Genomic DNA, 16,063 nt, shown 5'->3' with positions numbered 1-16,063 from the left:
TACACAATTTTATTGCTCAATAAAATTTTGCAATATGTTTTAACTGTTTGTCTCTTGAGACCGATTACCTTAGTCTTAGGCCGGCACGGCAACAGACAGTCTTAAAATTCATAATTCGATAAAGTCATAATCAGTACAAAAATCAGATCGAGTGCACGGAGTTACATATAATTTCGCGACTGTCCACACACACTCTTGTTTTTTTTAGATTATGAATTTTAAGACTGTCTGTTGCCGGCCTTAGAAGAAAATTGTACCTACTTTATGCTCTAGAATGTAAAATGCGATTTTATGTCGTCTTCGCACTACATAAAGGTGCACTTTTCGAGCATGAGAAGTGAAAACGAATTTTTTTTGTTATACTTATACAGAAATGCCTGCCAACGATACTATATTTATATACTATGATTACTAAAATAATACTCTCTTTAAAAAAAATTACATTATGTAAACACTGTCAAACAATTTAAATCTGTCAGTAAATAAGAACAAAGAAAACTATTTGCATTCTTTTCTATAGCAATAGAAAAGGATGCACAATTTTATTGAGCAATAAAATTGTGTAGGTGACAAAATTTTGATAGGTTATTTTATTTTTGCTATAATTTATTAGAATTCCGTATTTTCTGTCATTAAATTAAGTAAATAAAATAAAATAGGATTCGATTACTTCCCGTTTAAATATGTTTGACTTGGCAAAAAACCAAGCGTCTGAAACTCTGATCACATGTTGAAAAAAAAGTTGGCGGGAATTGGTTATCTTATGTACCTATTATGTTCTTTCGCTTCACGACAATTTCGTGGTGTAAATTGCCGAGAAAAATATAATTAATTCCTCGCAATCGAAGTGAAAAGCAAAGTGTACAACAGGGGCATAAATTTAATAATAATTATTAAAATCTAGAACGAAACGCGCCGAGCGCGGGAGCGAGCGGGAAGGAACATATCTCCCTCTCGCTTACCCGTAGGTACACCTCCTTACATACTAGCTCATACCGTTCAGGCGGAATGCGGAATTACTGAAAGTACATACATTTACTAAGTTATAGTGATTTTTTCAATACGTACATAATAAACAGCATTGGTACATCAATTCCAATGAGAAAAAAGTAGATGATGTCATTTCTATCTATGAGAACTGAGTGGCGCCGCTGCAGAGTATGCTCCCTGGCGGCGCCACAATAAAAGCCCATTATTTCGTTTCCCGCTATAGGTACAGTCATAACATTATACGTACATACTGTACGTCTTACGAACATCATTTTAACATATAATTAGTTGAATTTCATTATGGTGGCGCCGCCGCAGAGTAGCACACGAATTGCTGGCAATTGTGTTTCCCGTGTAACAGCATCTTTAGATTTAATACATGTAGAAAATATGTTTTCCTCTTTTATTGATGCAGCTTAATTACATAGCATATAATTGTGCACAGACATAAAAAATAGGTCGTCCATATAAATGTCGATTATGTTATGTTTTCTTAAATGTAGTTAAGATACTTTTGGTGCAAGACTTCTAGAGTTAAAATAATGGTAGAATATATTATACTTAGTTGCCAACTTACACTTTTAAATCTCTCATAATATCTTAAAATATATGTTTTGAACATAACTAAGTTTTTGATATATTTAGATAGGTTTGGTTTATTTTCATTCATAGCTTCACCATATATGCGTTTAACATAATAAGTATACTTGAAAACATGTAAAAGATAGTAATGATTATACTCCTTAATACCATTAATATTTACAAGTATTTTGTACTTCACAGATCTACGCAAAATCTCACAAAAACTCAAAAGCAAGCTTAGAACAAAACCTCACAGGTATGATGGTCGCACTTTTCTTATCTATCGTGTCACTTGGTAGAAAGTTGCGAATGACAGATGACAATAGCTCACATGCGCGGATCCCAGGGGGGGGGGGGGACACTATTTTATTCTATTCTATTGTCAATGAAAAGAAAATTGTAGTAAGTATGTATGGAATGCATATAGACTTACTGCGTTTTAACTTTGAGGAACAGCGTGAGATACGAGATTCTTTTAAAGTAGTGACGATATTTCTGGCCAGACTGAGTTTAATACAATTATTATTGCTTTAAAATCTAAAACTTATTGCTGGCAGATTGCAAACTTTTTTATAATTTTACATAGCTTTTGTGTAAGTAATTAAATTTTCCTTGATATGAAATACCGTGATTAGTTCTGTGATATTATTAAAAAGCGAAAAGCTTGCAAATTTTTAACTTTATAGTGTAGTTATTTAAAACTGCAGGTAAATAATAAAACCAGACACATGAAGTCTCTTAACACATTCACCACCAGAAAAATGGCTCACTACATCAGAAACCTATCTATAAGCGTCCGTTTGTATGGCGACAACCCGCCCAACGGGTAGTCCGACATCGGAGCAAAGTTCATGATCCTACCAGGCGGGTGCTTGGTTGCGAAAGTGTTCAATTCAATCCAAAAAATATCGTTATATCAACGATAAATTGCAGTTGGTTACTAACAGACTTCAAATGGCTTCAAAATCTTAAGTTCTAGGTTTTTTTACTCAAAGTTTTTAAGCAGAAGATTTAAAAAGTTACATTGTTTTAAAATATCACTTGTTAAGTGTCACTAAGGCCTGATTTAGGCTTCGTGCGAACTCGCATGCGATTTTAGTCACATTGCGGGCTGTTGAGGTTAGATACAATTTTGCACAGCCATCAAATACCGCAATGTAATAAAACTCGTATGCTGATTCTCGTACCGTCTAAATGGGCTCTAAATAAATGTGACAAGTGACAAAAACGTAGAAAGTCAACAAAACACATATAAGTATAGAATCTAATCTCTTATGGATGGACTTGTTAAATTGGCAACAAAAATGGTAGGAGCTAGCAGAATTTACTAGGAAGATAACTAACGTAACAAATGACAGTCAATGTCATATCAATCAATTATTTAATAATATTTGATTATACAGGATGGCATTAACAATGTGATCAGGAAAAGAAATAATTTAACAAACTCTTCAGAAGCGAAGTTTTTTGGTTCTAATGTGGGAAATATAAATATACACGATTCTTTACTCTACTAAATAGAGTTTTCATTCGTAGTGTATAATAAATGTAACTTAGGTATTTACCTAAACATTTTGCATTATCATAATGGATCATGCCTGCTTTGAAATAGCAAACCTAAAAGTAGTTTCCGATCACATCTCAAATGTCATTCTGTATGTAAAGGTATATCTATTCGCGAGTACAGTACCTACGCATTTTCTTTGAAAATGCTAAAATTTCTAAATTAAATGTAGGTAACGCTTTTCGGAATCTCTGTACAATCTCAATATCAAAAGCTCACATTGAATTATATTCAACCTTGATTTAATAATCAACATAAAAACAGAATAATAGTATTCTTCACTTCGATTCGATATACTTACAACTATAAATAATCTAAAATAGGACTTTGATCAAAAATGCTAGGTGCGATCGACTTGTGTTCATGTTTATTTCACTGATTATATTTTGTACCTATTTATGTGTAGTTTTCTGTGCCTTAAAGGCCCAGTCCACCCGAAACTGATAAAAAAGAAACTTAATGACCTTAAGGTATATGGTACAGGTTGATTCACGAAAGCTGGCAGGAATAACGAATCTTTTACTGTGTGAGTGACACCTGCAGGACTAAGATGGACGGCTGTCTATCATTTGTCACCATGTCTGTTACGTTCTAACAAGGGCGTTCTATGTAAGTGCGAAAAGGACGCATGATATGACAAGTGACAAAAACACGACCATAGTCACTGCACTAGTGCACAGTCGTAATTGTCAACAGCGACTTTTTTTTAAATTGTAAATGGGCTTACTCTTGGCCACAGACTAGTCAAAGGCAAAGACGTGGCCTACGATGGAGTGAGCTCGCCCAGAAGATGCCTGTTCACTTTTATTGCTTACTCTGTCACGCATGGTATTTTCATTCACTCATTCGTTGCATTCGTGCTAGCTTTGAATGAACTTGTACTGTACGCATACATATCTAGATGTCCTGGTGAAAATTATGGAAATATTTCGTCATATTGTGTAAAAGAGCGAATGATAAAATATGAAGATAAATGTAGTTTTGGCAGTTTCATTGCAAGGCTAAATCTATTAGTAGACTTAGTTTTTCAAATGCTAAAATATTTACATAAAAGTTTATTTGAATATTTCACTGGTTTTGATGAAGTAGAACCGTTGGTATAGTTAGAATAAAATATTATAAACATAAACAAGCTATCACAAAAAAAAATCTTAGCAAATATTGGGTAATGACCACAAAGCATTTCAACAACTCAGTCACAAGAAAAAAAAAACATATTAAGTGACTTGTCTCTATTACTCTGAAGTGTAATTATTATAAATACTCACTGACTGCTCACATTCGCTCTTTACATTAGTTACCAGAACATTTTAATAAATTTTAGCGCAATTCCAACCTTAAGTTTAAGCTATACGGTTTCTTTTGCAAGTTGTTGGATCTATAAAAATGTGTATTTTTCAGGTTTGTTTACAGAGTGGCATAACTTCTGGACAAAATATTTAAAGCGCATGTTTTGCTTGCGCGGAACTCAAAATGAAAAAGCACTCGAGGAAATATCAAACATTTCTGTAATCCGTTATTTTAGCTTTTGTCCAGCGGCTTAAACCACCCTGTATACACAATATTTCTCTCTCTAACGTAGACTTAGCCATTAACCTTACTGTGCGGGAGCGTTCTTAGGGAAGGAGAACCTCGGTAATGAGATACCGAACTTGGTCTCAAGGCCGGTGAGGACTGGTATCGCGACCTGGTAGCCTCCGATGTGGTGTGGCTTCTTCACGGTCTCTTCGATGGAAGTGGCCACGGTTAGCTCAGAGCCCGTTGGTCGGCTGGAAAATAATAAATAAAAATAAATAAATATTATAGGACTTCTTACACAGATTGGCTGAGTCACACGGTAAGCTCAAGAAGGCTTGTGTTGCAGTACGCAGACAACGATATATATATACTCATATACATAGAACATCCATGACTCAGGAACAAATATCTGTGTTCGTCACACAAATAAATTCCCTTACCGGGATTCGAACCCCGGACCGCGGCGTAGCAGGCAGGGTCACTACGCGCTAGGCCAGACCGGTCAGGTAAGTGTTAAGTCTGAAATGCTTCAACAAATATGGGGCATTCTAAGCCTAATCGGGCAAGCAATGTGCGAGAATGCGCTACTTAGGATACCCAATTTCTTCCTTGGTTAATAGACTTAATAGTCTCTTATGTTTTTGCCATCATGGAAACCATAGGGAGGCGTGCACGTGCGCGGAGCCGAAGCCAACACGTAGAGGCCCTTTTGACACTTAAATGAAATGTAAGGGGTACACCCACCGGATGCTGTTCTTGCTCGTGTCATGGGACGAACGCAAAGGCAGCACCCGCCATGGTGTAAGGGCTATTTCAGAGATAATGGAATCTAAAATGAACTGGGCTATTGAATGATAGTGGGACTAAATACTGGATAGTCTTAATATAGTTAAAACTACGTCGAGATCCATTAAAGTTTAAAAAGACAAAACCAAATGTCCTTTAAGGTACGTGTTTATAAAAAAAATGCTTAATAATGTGAAACTACTCACGATCCTCCGAAGTCGACGTAGAAGAGACGCTGTAGAATTTCGTACGTCACTAGCGTCACACCGAACTGTGGCGATGAGCGGAACACACGGGCTGCAAACAAAATTAATATTAGCTACAAATTGTTAACGGAATGGTAGCCGTTTTCGAATGGAAGATTCTAGAGGACTAATAATACACCAATAATCGGTATCTTTAGGTATTTAAATAAATGTAAACCAAATCTACCCTCAAAAGGCTCCTTAAACCACTTGACGGTAAATGAAAACATTAACACAACCAAATAAGAAGGATGGTCGCTGTCGATGGAAGGCCGCTCAGTGACAGGTCAGCTTAGTTTTGAATTTGGTCACTTAATTGACTTTCGTAACTATCCGAAAAAGTATACATTATTTGTTTACGTTTTTTTAAGTACCTAAAACAATATAGTATAATACATCAAATATTCTCATAAATCTTCCATCTATCACCAAGTTGTCTAGTGTTCGTTCGATAAGACGTCACGAACAAAGCACATGTCCCGTCTTGGCGAGGACTTCTAGTCTAGTTTTGATGACATCATGCTCAATTTACCTCACTATATATTATTTGTAACATGTTTATGCTTGTTTATGATTACATTAATTTCATTAAGTAGATAGTAAATGGAATGACAATGAAGCGATTTACCTCACCAAAACCACTTTTACAGTTAGACAACTCACCGACAGATCCCTTCCAGAACGCCCTGAACCCTTCCTCCGCATATATCTTCCTCGCGGCGTCCATGACTCCGCTGTAAGTAGTCTGTCCGGTCCTCGCTACTACTTGTAGCCTCGTTTTGATGACGTCAGCGGGCATTAGACCACATTAATCCTAGACAACTCACCGACAGATCCCTTCCAGAACGCCCTGAACCCTTCCTCGGCATATATCTTCCTCGCGGCGTCCATGACCCCGCTGTAAGTAGTCTGTCCGGTCCTGGCGACGACCTGTAGCCTCGTCTTGATGACGTCAGCTCGCCTTAGACTACTTTACTATTAGATAACTCACAGACAGATCCCTTCCAGAACGCCCTGAACCCTTCCTCCGCATATATCTTCCTCGCGGCGTCCATGACCCCGCTATAAGTAGTCTGTCCGGTCCTGGCGACGACCTGTAGCCTCGTCTTGATGACGTCAGCTCGCCTTAGACTACTTTACTATTAGATAACTCACAGACAGATCCCTTCCAGAACGCCCTGAACCCTTCCTCCGCATATATCTTCCTCGCGGCGTCCATGACTCCGCTGTAAGTAGTCTGTCCGGTCCTCGCTACTACTTGTAGCCTCGTCTTGATGACGTCAGCGGGTCTTAGACTACTTTACTATTAGATAACTCACCGACAGATCCCTTCCAGAACGCCCTGAATCCTTTCTCGGCGTATATCTCCCTTGCGGCATCCATGACCCCACTGTAAGTAGTCTGTCCGGTCCTCGCTACTACTTGTAGCCTCGTCTTGATGACGTGAGCGGGTCTTAGACTACTTTACTATTAGATAACTCACCAACAGATCCCTTCCAGAACGCCCTGAACCCTTCCTCGGCATATATCTTCCTCGCGGCGTCCATGACCCCGCTGTAAGTAGTCTGTCCGGTCCTCGCTACTACTTGTAGCCTCGTCTTGATGACGTCAGCGGGTCTTAGACTACTTTACTATTAGATAACTCACCAACAGATCCCTTCCAGAACGCCCTGAACCCTTCCTCGGCATATATCTTCCTCGCGGCGTCCATGACCCCGCTGTAAGTAGTCTGTCCGGTCCTGGCGACGACCTGTAGCCTCGTCTTGATGACGTCAGCAGGTGTGACAAGAGAAGCGGCGGGGATGCCAGCGATGGCTCCGGCCGCTAGGAGAGTTAGGGGGTGGTTGTAGCCGTTCTCGTCTGCGAATTTCGCCTAGAAAATTAAATGGTATTAGACATAGCTTATAGAGATTCTTGTGTCAAACCATGGATCTTAACAATATCATTTATATCGCGCTGTTAGGCATGTCTCAGTAAACAAGACCTGGCGGCTTTATACAGGCTAAACCCTAATTCTTTGATGACAGCCCAGGCGCGAACTTTCTATCCATCACACATTAACTGTTATTTAATAAGAATTTATGAATAAATAAACATAAATACCATAACATGAGTATAAGCGGGGAAGTATATCGCACTGAACGGCCCGAGCAGGCAAGCCCTAGCTCCTTTATACAGGCCAAATAGCCCTAATTCTTTGACAATAGTCTAGTAGGCCTAGCACATGATTGCCGCGAGAGTATGTCACCGCGAGATATATCACACGTCTTCTTCTAACTGTATTAATGACATAAGGACGGGTAGTCTATCTCGCGGCAATCATGTGGTAACCCTGCAGGCGCGAACTTTCTATCCACCCTTATAGCGTATAAAATAAGAATAAATATAGGAAACATACCTTAACATGAGCATAAGCGGGGAAGTATATCGCACTGAACGGCATATCTCTGAGCAGACAAGCCCTGGCTCCTTTATACAGGCCAAACAACCCTAGTTCTTTGACAACAGCCCAGGCGCGAACTTTCTGCCCGCCCGCGATCTCGCCGGCCACTTGGAGTCGGATCTTCACGATTTCGAGGGGATTTGTGAATATTACTTGGGAACCACCAGCCTGAAAGGGGAAAATCGTGTTAGTTGATAATTATGTTAATATGCATAGATGTTGGAGTGCAAAGGCATAGTCATGAAAAGAGAGCGGATTTCAGCGATTTAAATATTAGATATTAGAATAAAATACTTTTATTTAAATTTAGTTTGTTGCAAAAATAACATTAATTTAATATAATTATTCAGCGAAGTTTGCGGTGCGCGATGTCGGTAATAATAATAGATTGTAAGAATTTATTATAAACCAAATGACATGTATTAAAAAAAATGCACTAGTCATATCCATATTTATATTTAAATCGCTAACTGAAATCCGCTCTCTAGTCATGAAAAGTATACCTAGTCTGTTAAGCTGTTTCCAGTTAATATAAAAAGGGCCAAATAAAAATTGTATGCTTATGTATATTCCATACAATTTGTATTATAGCAATAACGCTTTTTTGTAACGATAGAATTATAGGGCATGTTAAATAAAAAGGTTTCTGGAAGGCCAAATTGATATTTTATTTGGGGTTTACCATTTGATCAATTGTAGGTACCTATGTAAAGTAGAGCATAGGTATGCTACGGTCAAAATAATATAATAACTGATTGTGAGTAAAGTGAAAATAGGAAAGATAAATTATTACTTACACAAGCACCAGCAAAGATTTCAGCGTAAAGAGTAAGGTTTCCGTTCTTGTCCATTAACTTATCACGAACCAAGTCGTTCACCTGAAACAGACGCAATATTTTAGTAAACACACATTGACGAGGAAAATGGAGATGGACACACTCCTTGGAGAGGGGAAAGAAATAACGACAGGGCGTCCTGTCCACTCATGGAAGCGGTTTGTCGAAAATGAGCTACGAGCGACTGGTTTGAGCTGGAGCGAGGCCACGAGAGTCGCTGAAGATAGGAAGGCGCGGCGCGAGCTTGTGAAGGCCCTTTGCACCTCTGGGGTGCCTTAGGACTTAGGACTGACAACAATACTGTAGTAGAAGAAACAGGAGGAAATGAGCAATTCCCGTTAAGTTTGTACATTTGGATCACGTCTCCGATTTGGATAAAAATTGGTAGGCTGATAGAGTCCATGATGCTGAGCAAGATCCACTAGGTTTCCCAAAATGTCCTAGGTTGATTGTATGAAACTTTCTTTTTTTGTTACCGAAAATGTATAGAAATCTGGTAACAAAAAAGGAAGGTTTCATACAAACTACATAGGATATTTTGGGAAACCTAGTGGATCTTGCTCCGCATCATGGACACTTGCACAGCACGTGATCCAAATGCACAAACTTAACGGGAATTGCTCAAATATGCTTTTGGGGTGATAGGCCAAATATGCCCGGCAAATGTCTTTTTTTTATTGACCGAAGCGAAGCGAGGGCTACGTTTTAGCTCAAGCAATGTTGTATGTCCGGATGTCTCGCTCTACAGGTCGCAATTCTCAACCGATACGAGTGAAATTTTGTGACCAGATTGTGACTCAATAAAAAAAAATTGTCGTCCCAGATTTTGGAAATTGTTAAAAATGACAGTCATGTGGCCTCGCGCCATAACTATATATAGTATATATACGTGGATAAAGCATCCGTCACGTTTTGGCAAGTAAGTCAATGTGAGAGTGACATATCACTTATCCACGTTGATAAGTGATAAAATTGCAAGCATGATAGCCCCGCAGTTTTTATAAATTTTGTTAAATGCAGAAATTGCCATAAAAGGCTTGAGTTGAGTGCCTATAGCGTGCGAGTATAATGTCGCTTAAAACTGTCGCTGTCGTGACTTGACTGCGAAAATCACTAAATATTTTTCAGTTTTGCGTTCTCTAAGTATGTCGTGAAGGTCTACAGCTCCCAGAGCCACTAGTATATTATGAACACACAGTCTAGTTCATGGCCTTTTGAAGAGCCACAGCGAGTTGTTGCTTCATAAGCTAAATCCTTTTAAAGTAAAATTAATGTCTTACCCGTAGAATTTACAAGTAGTATTGCCCATTCTGTGTCACCTGGGATTTCATGGCTGTTGTTCTTATACATAAGTGTTATTAGTTCTTTTACTCACCGTCAACTTGATAGCTTTCTCAGGGGCCACACCAATCAGTTGAGGCACCAGCCCTCTATAAAGGCCGAAGATGCCCTCGTGCCTTATAACTTTCTTGAAGCAGTCGAAAGAGTTGCGGTAAGCCACTTCACCGATGAAGGAGCCGGTACGTTGGTTCTGCATGCGAGTTTTTACTAAGTCGATGGGGTATACTGCTGAGGCGCCCACGGCTAGAAAGGAAAAAATAGGTTAGGGTGTTTCCCGTGTGGTGACGGGTTATGAATTTCACCACCCCTTTCTTCCCGTGGGTGTCGTAGAAGGCGACTGTGGGATATGGGTTAAACTGTGTCGTAGTCGAGAGGCTGGCTACCGGTCACTGCAATATCACAGTTTCGTTTTCTTTCAACCCCTTATTTGCCAAGAGAGGCACTGAAACTTGGGTGCGTCCCATGAGATATAACGTTAATATATATAATTTCATGTTACTAACGTTCAGCAGCAATAATGAACGTTAGATATAACACCAACATCAATACTTTTGTAAGAAATAACGCTGAATTGCCCTAATATTAGTTTTAAATAACGTTTTTTAATATAACGTTTACATTACTTAATTTCAATTTATATACCATACACTACGTATACCGTTTACCATGCATAACATTTCTTAATATAACGTTTACATTAGCTAATTTCAGTTTATATACCATACACTAAGTATACCGTCCACCATAAATAACATTACTTAATATAACGAGTATATTAGCTTAATATCAGTTTATATACCATAACGTTCTCCATATATAACATTTAACTGTTGCTAAGAAAGTAGGTTTAGGTTAGGTTAGAACGACCCCCACAAAACTGTTGCTAAGAAAAGTAGGTTTAGGTTAGGTTAGAACTGCGACCCCCACACAAAACTGTTGCTAAGAAAGTAGGTTTAGGTTAGGTTAGATCTGCGACCCCCACACAAAACTGTTGCTAAAAAAGTAGGTTTAGATTAGGTCAGAACTTCGACCCCCACACAAAACTGTTGCTAAGAAAGTAGGTTTAGGTTAGGTTAGAACTGCGACCCCCACACAAAACTGTTGCTAAGAAAGTAGGTTTAAGCCCCATTTAGATGGTACGAGTTTCTCGCCTCGAACGTACGATTATCGAAGTACGAGAAAAAATATCGTATCATGTAAACTATGCGTACGATATCGCACGAGAGGGGGCGATAATCGCCTCGCCTTCGATATTTGTATGTCTCCGTGTAAACAAAACACATATGCGAGAATCGTATACGAGTTTATACGCTACTCAGTCGAAATGTATTCAGTAGAAATCATGTAAAACATGGTGTTTTTATATTTATAGCTACCTCTCAGTAACTGCTAAAACCAAAAATAAATTCGGCTTATTAATATTATACAGTTAATGTTTACCTACTGACATTTTACCCCATATATCTATGGGGCAAAATGCCTACGATAACTTTAAAAAAATGTTATTTATATTCTATGTTTAATAATATCCTAAACCTAATCGCAAGTATCGCAACCAAGATTTTATTAGCTAGGTAACGCTACGGTCGAAATCATTATTTTCCCTATTGTATATTATTGAGACCTTCATAAATCATTTATAGTGTTTTTAATATTATTGGGTACTATTCATCTTAAATTCAAATAAATCCAAGGTAAATTATACCCAATATTATAAAAAAGCATATAATATATGTGTATATAATTAATTAATTAGCAACTAGGCACGCAAGTTGATAGGCAAAACTCGTATGAAAATCGGTTCGCTCCGATTCGTGCGATAATCGCACGTTCGAGGAAAAATGTCATACGAGAACCGGTTTAGACGAGTCGAGAAATGTTATGGAAATATCTCCCGAAAATTCTACTCTCCGTCTAAACTATTTCGCCTGGCGATAATCGCCTGGCGAGTCTCGCATACGATACTCGTATGCGAGTTTTTATTTCTCGCACTAATGTAAACGTTTTCGTACGATACTCGCCAGGCGATTATCGCATACGATTATGTCATACGAGTTTCTCGACCAAGACGGGCGAGAAACTCGTACCATCTAAATGGGGCTTTAGGTTAGGTTAGAACTGCGACCCCTACACAAAACTGTTGCTAAGAAAGTAGATTATTTTAGGTTATTATGCATTTCAAATCTTAGACACAGAATGAACATTACGCCTTTTGATGTTAGATTAATTGAAAAATATATGTTATTAATATTAGGTATCCCAAACGTTATAAACATAGATCTTAGAGATATTATGGACATTACACCTTTTGATGTCAGAATAATTGATTAATATATGATATAAATATTAGGTATCCCGAACGTTATATACATTAATCTTTATATAACGTACAGCAACGTGCTATAAATAACGTACAGCAACTAACACCTTGCCAATCATCCGTAGAAAAATCGACTCTATCTCTAGGAGATCAATCAATGAACTCTACTATAAATTCGACCATAAGCGACACTAATATTAGCGTGCAAAGTCTTCCAGCCCTCACCGCGGACTCCCAACTGGCCGAGTTAAAAGATAAAATTAATAAACTCACTACGCAACTCAGCAGCGCTCATGAGGAGATAAATGAACTACATTCTGAAGTAACACAATTAACGAGGGTGAATGCGGATCTAACGAGGCAAGTACAAGTTTTTAAGCAGTTACTTGGAGAAGGTACTCCTACTATAACCCGAAAATTGACCCCAAAACAACGAGAAAAAAAGAAAAAGAGCCGTTTTCTCACAAATACGGTACAAACGGATGATTCCATGAATATAAGCAACGAAATTATTCCTTCGATGTCTAGCACAGATGAAACTCCAGTACAATCAAGATCTGCTTCTCCGGAACCAGAACAAGATATTAATGAGAAGTATAGCCAGTCTTTACCACACGGAAACTCCAATGACACTATCTTTGTGTTTGGCGGTAAACAATGTATCGGTATAGCCTCAAAGCTATTACATATGCGACAGGACAATGAATTATGTACCAGATCCTACAAAGTCGCCTCAACTATTCAACCTGGAGCGACTACAGAAAGTATTGTCACGAAAATCAGGCAACACGTATTTTCAGATGGTGACAAAGTTATACTTTCACTTGGAGAACACGACGAAAATCCCATAGACCTTGTAACTAACTTAAATTTAGCATTAAAACATCTGAATAATTGTAATATTTATATTGTTAGCGTAAGATACAATCAATACGTGCATGCTGATCTATTGAACTATATGTTACACCACGTCTGTTTAAAAAATAATAATTGTAGATATATTAATGTCATTAACCAAAGGTATAGAAATAAAACACAATACCTAAATAATGTATGTAAAACAATTAACGCAATCATAGACCAAATGGATTATAAAGAAGCCTACTACAATTTTGTAAATCCAGTGTGTACATCAATTTCAACCTCAACCTCAATCACAAGCTCTACACCACATACAAAGTCGGAAGTGAAAAAGGGAACGATTCCCTATTATTTTAGAAACTTGGCAAACAAAATTGACATTACAGGAACCGATAATCGGTCCTTTCGTGCCTAACTATGATTTTTGCCATTATGAATCCGTATCTGTTAATATATTTCACCAGAATATTGCAGGAATATTAAGTAAAAGAGATATTTTTGAAGCGGCAATTGATGATCTTCATAAAGCTCTAGGCCATGTCGATATTATATGTCTATGCGAAACTTTTATCAAGTCAGGGTCTATATCAAATCTTAGCATCAACAATTATAAGGTAGCGGCCTCATATTGCAGACAAAATCAGAAGAGAGGGGGCACTTGCATTCTTATTAGGACAGATTTAGAATATAAAGTTCTAGAGAAAGTTTCAAATCTATCTCAACCATTTGAATTTGAATGTTGTGGCATTGAAGTACTTCAGTATAACTTAATAATAGTATGTATATACAGAACACCAACGTCAAACGTACATATATTTTTTTCTTTACTTACTCAGTTATTAACCTTACTAACTAGAAACAACAAAAAACGAGTGGTACTTTGCGGGGACTGGAATATAGATGTACTAAAGGACAATAAAATAAAAAGGGAATTAACGTCTATTCTATCAAATTACAATATGAAAAATCATATCGTCCAACCGACTCGGAAGAAAACTTGCATTGATTTAATGGCTAGTAATATCGTAGATGTGGAAACAAACATTCATACTTTATCTCTTTCAGATCATGAAACCGGTCAGAGTATAACATGTGAATTGGAATATGATTCTTCTGTAACGAAAAAACCCGTATTTTGGCACGAATCTAGAAGGGATTATAGTCAAAATAACTTACATAAATTTTATGAATGTATAGCTGCTCTGTCGTTTAGTGACACGCTAAACGAATCTGACACCAATTTAGCGTTTGATAAATTTCATGATCTTTTCATGGTGTTTTATAATCTTTGCTTTCCTATTCTTAAAATAAAAAGAGTCGCCAAACCTATAAAAAATAAGTGGCTTACAAAGGGAATAAAAGTCAGCTGTTTAAACAAAAGAAAATTATACAGGATAGCATCTCGGACGACGCACAAGAACGGGTTTTTAAATCACTATAAAAATTATACCAAAATTTTAAAAAAGTGTCTCTATAAAGCACGACAGATTACAAATAGTCGATTCATTAATAAATCTAATAACAAATGTAAAGCATCCTGGCTAATTATAAAAGACAATTGTAAAGCAGTGCCAATGGATCAAGAGATATCTAAAATAGTGATCGGTTCTGACGCTTTTAATGATCCTCAAGATATAGCTGACAAAATGAATGACTACTTCATAAATATCACACATCAATCACAGCAGCGAGTAAGTCAGGCCAACAATATACCCCAAATCGAACACAGTATGTTTCTTACACCAGTAAATAATTTAGACATTATAAAAGTTATACAAAATTTACGTAATACAAACTCTACAGGTTACGACGACATATGCACTAAAGTCCTTAAATTATGTGCTACAAGTATTTCAACACCTTTATGTCACATCATAAATCTCTCATTTACACAGGGTATTTTTCCAAAAAGACTCAAATACTCAGTGGTAAAACCATTACATAAAAACCGGCCAAGAGCGTGTCGGGCCACGCTCAGTGTAGGGTTCCGTAGTTTTTCGTATTTTTCTCAAAAACTACTGAACCTATCAAGTTCAAAACAATTTTCCTAGAAAGTCTTTATAAAGTTCTACTTTTGTGATTTTTTTCATATTTTTTAAACATATGGTTCAAAAGTTAGAGGGGGGGGACGCACTTTTTTTTCCTTTAGGAGCGATTATTTCCGAAGATATTAATATTATCAAAAAACGATCTTAGTAAACCCTTATTCATTTTTAAATACCTATCCAACAATATATCACACGTTGGGGTTGAAATGAAAAAAAAAATCAGCCCCCACTTTACATGTAGGGGGGGTACCCTAATAAAACATTTTTTTTCGTTTTTTATTTTTGCACTTTGTTGGCGTGATTGATATACATATTGGTACCAAATTTCAGCTTTCTAGTGCTTACGGTTACTGAGATTATCCGCGGACGGACGGACGGACGGACGGACGGACGGACGGACAGACAGACAGACATGGCGAAACTATAAGGGTTCCTAGTTGGCTACGGAACCCTAAAAAGGGGAACAAACACGACGTTACCAATTATAGACCTATCACTCTAATTCCGGTTTTCTCGAAAATATTCGAGA

At 37.6% G+C, this 16,063-nt stretch overlaps 1 protein-coding gene across 1 annotated transcript in view; it reads right to left on the bottom strand.

The window, feature by feature from the left end:
* Window positions 1-2,062: 2,062 nt before the first annotated feature.
* Window positions 2,063-16,063, bottom strand: part of LOC125242549 (calcium-binding mitochondrial carrier protein Aralar1) — a 33,830-nt gene continuing 19,829 nt past the window's right edge. The window contains exons 9-14 of the mRNA XM_048151307.1: window positions 10,340-10,548; window positions 8,926-9,006; window positions 8,084-8,296; window positions 7,333-7,558; window positions 5,647-5,737; window positions 2,063-4,905 (exon numbers count right to left, since the gene is read on the bottom strand). Coding sequence (XP_048007264.1) covers window positions 4,734-4,905; window positions 5,647-5,737; window positions 7,333-7,558; window positions 8,084-8,296; window positions 8,926-9,006; window positions 10,340-10,548 — 992 coding nt within the window. The 3' untranslated portion in view covers window positions 2,063-4,733. The remainder of the gene's footprint in view (window positions 4,906-5,646; window positions 5,738-7,332; window positions 7,559-8,083; window positions 8,297-8,925; window positions 9,007-10,339; window positions 10,549-16,063) is intronic.

Source organism: Leguminivora glycinivorella, chromosome 3 (assembly GCF_023078275.1).
Source record: "Leguminivora glycinivorella isolate SPB_JAAS2020 chromosome 3, LegGlyc_1.1, whole genome shotgun sequence".
NCBI lineage: Eukaryota > Metazoa > Arthropoda > Insecta > Lepidoptera > Tortricidae > Leguminivora > Leguminivora glycinivorella.
The sequence above is the reverse complement of the archived record's forward strand: the minus strand, read 5'-3'. Positions and strand labels throughout refer to the sequence as shown.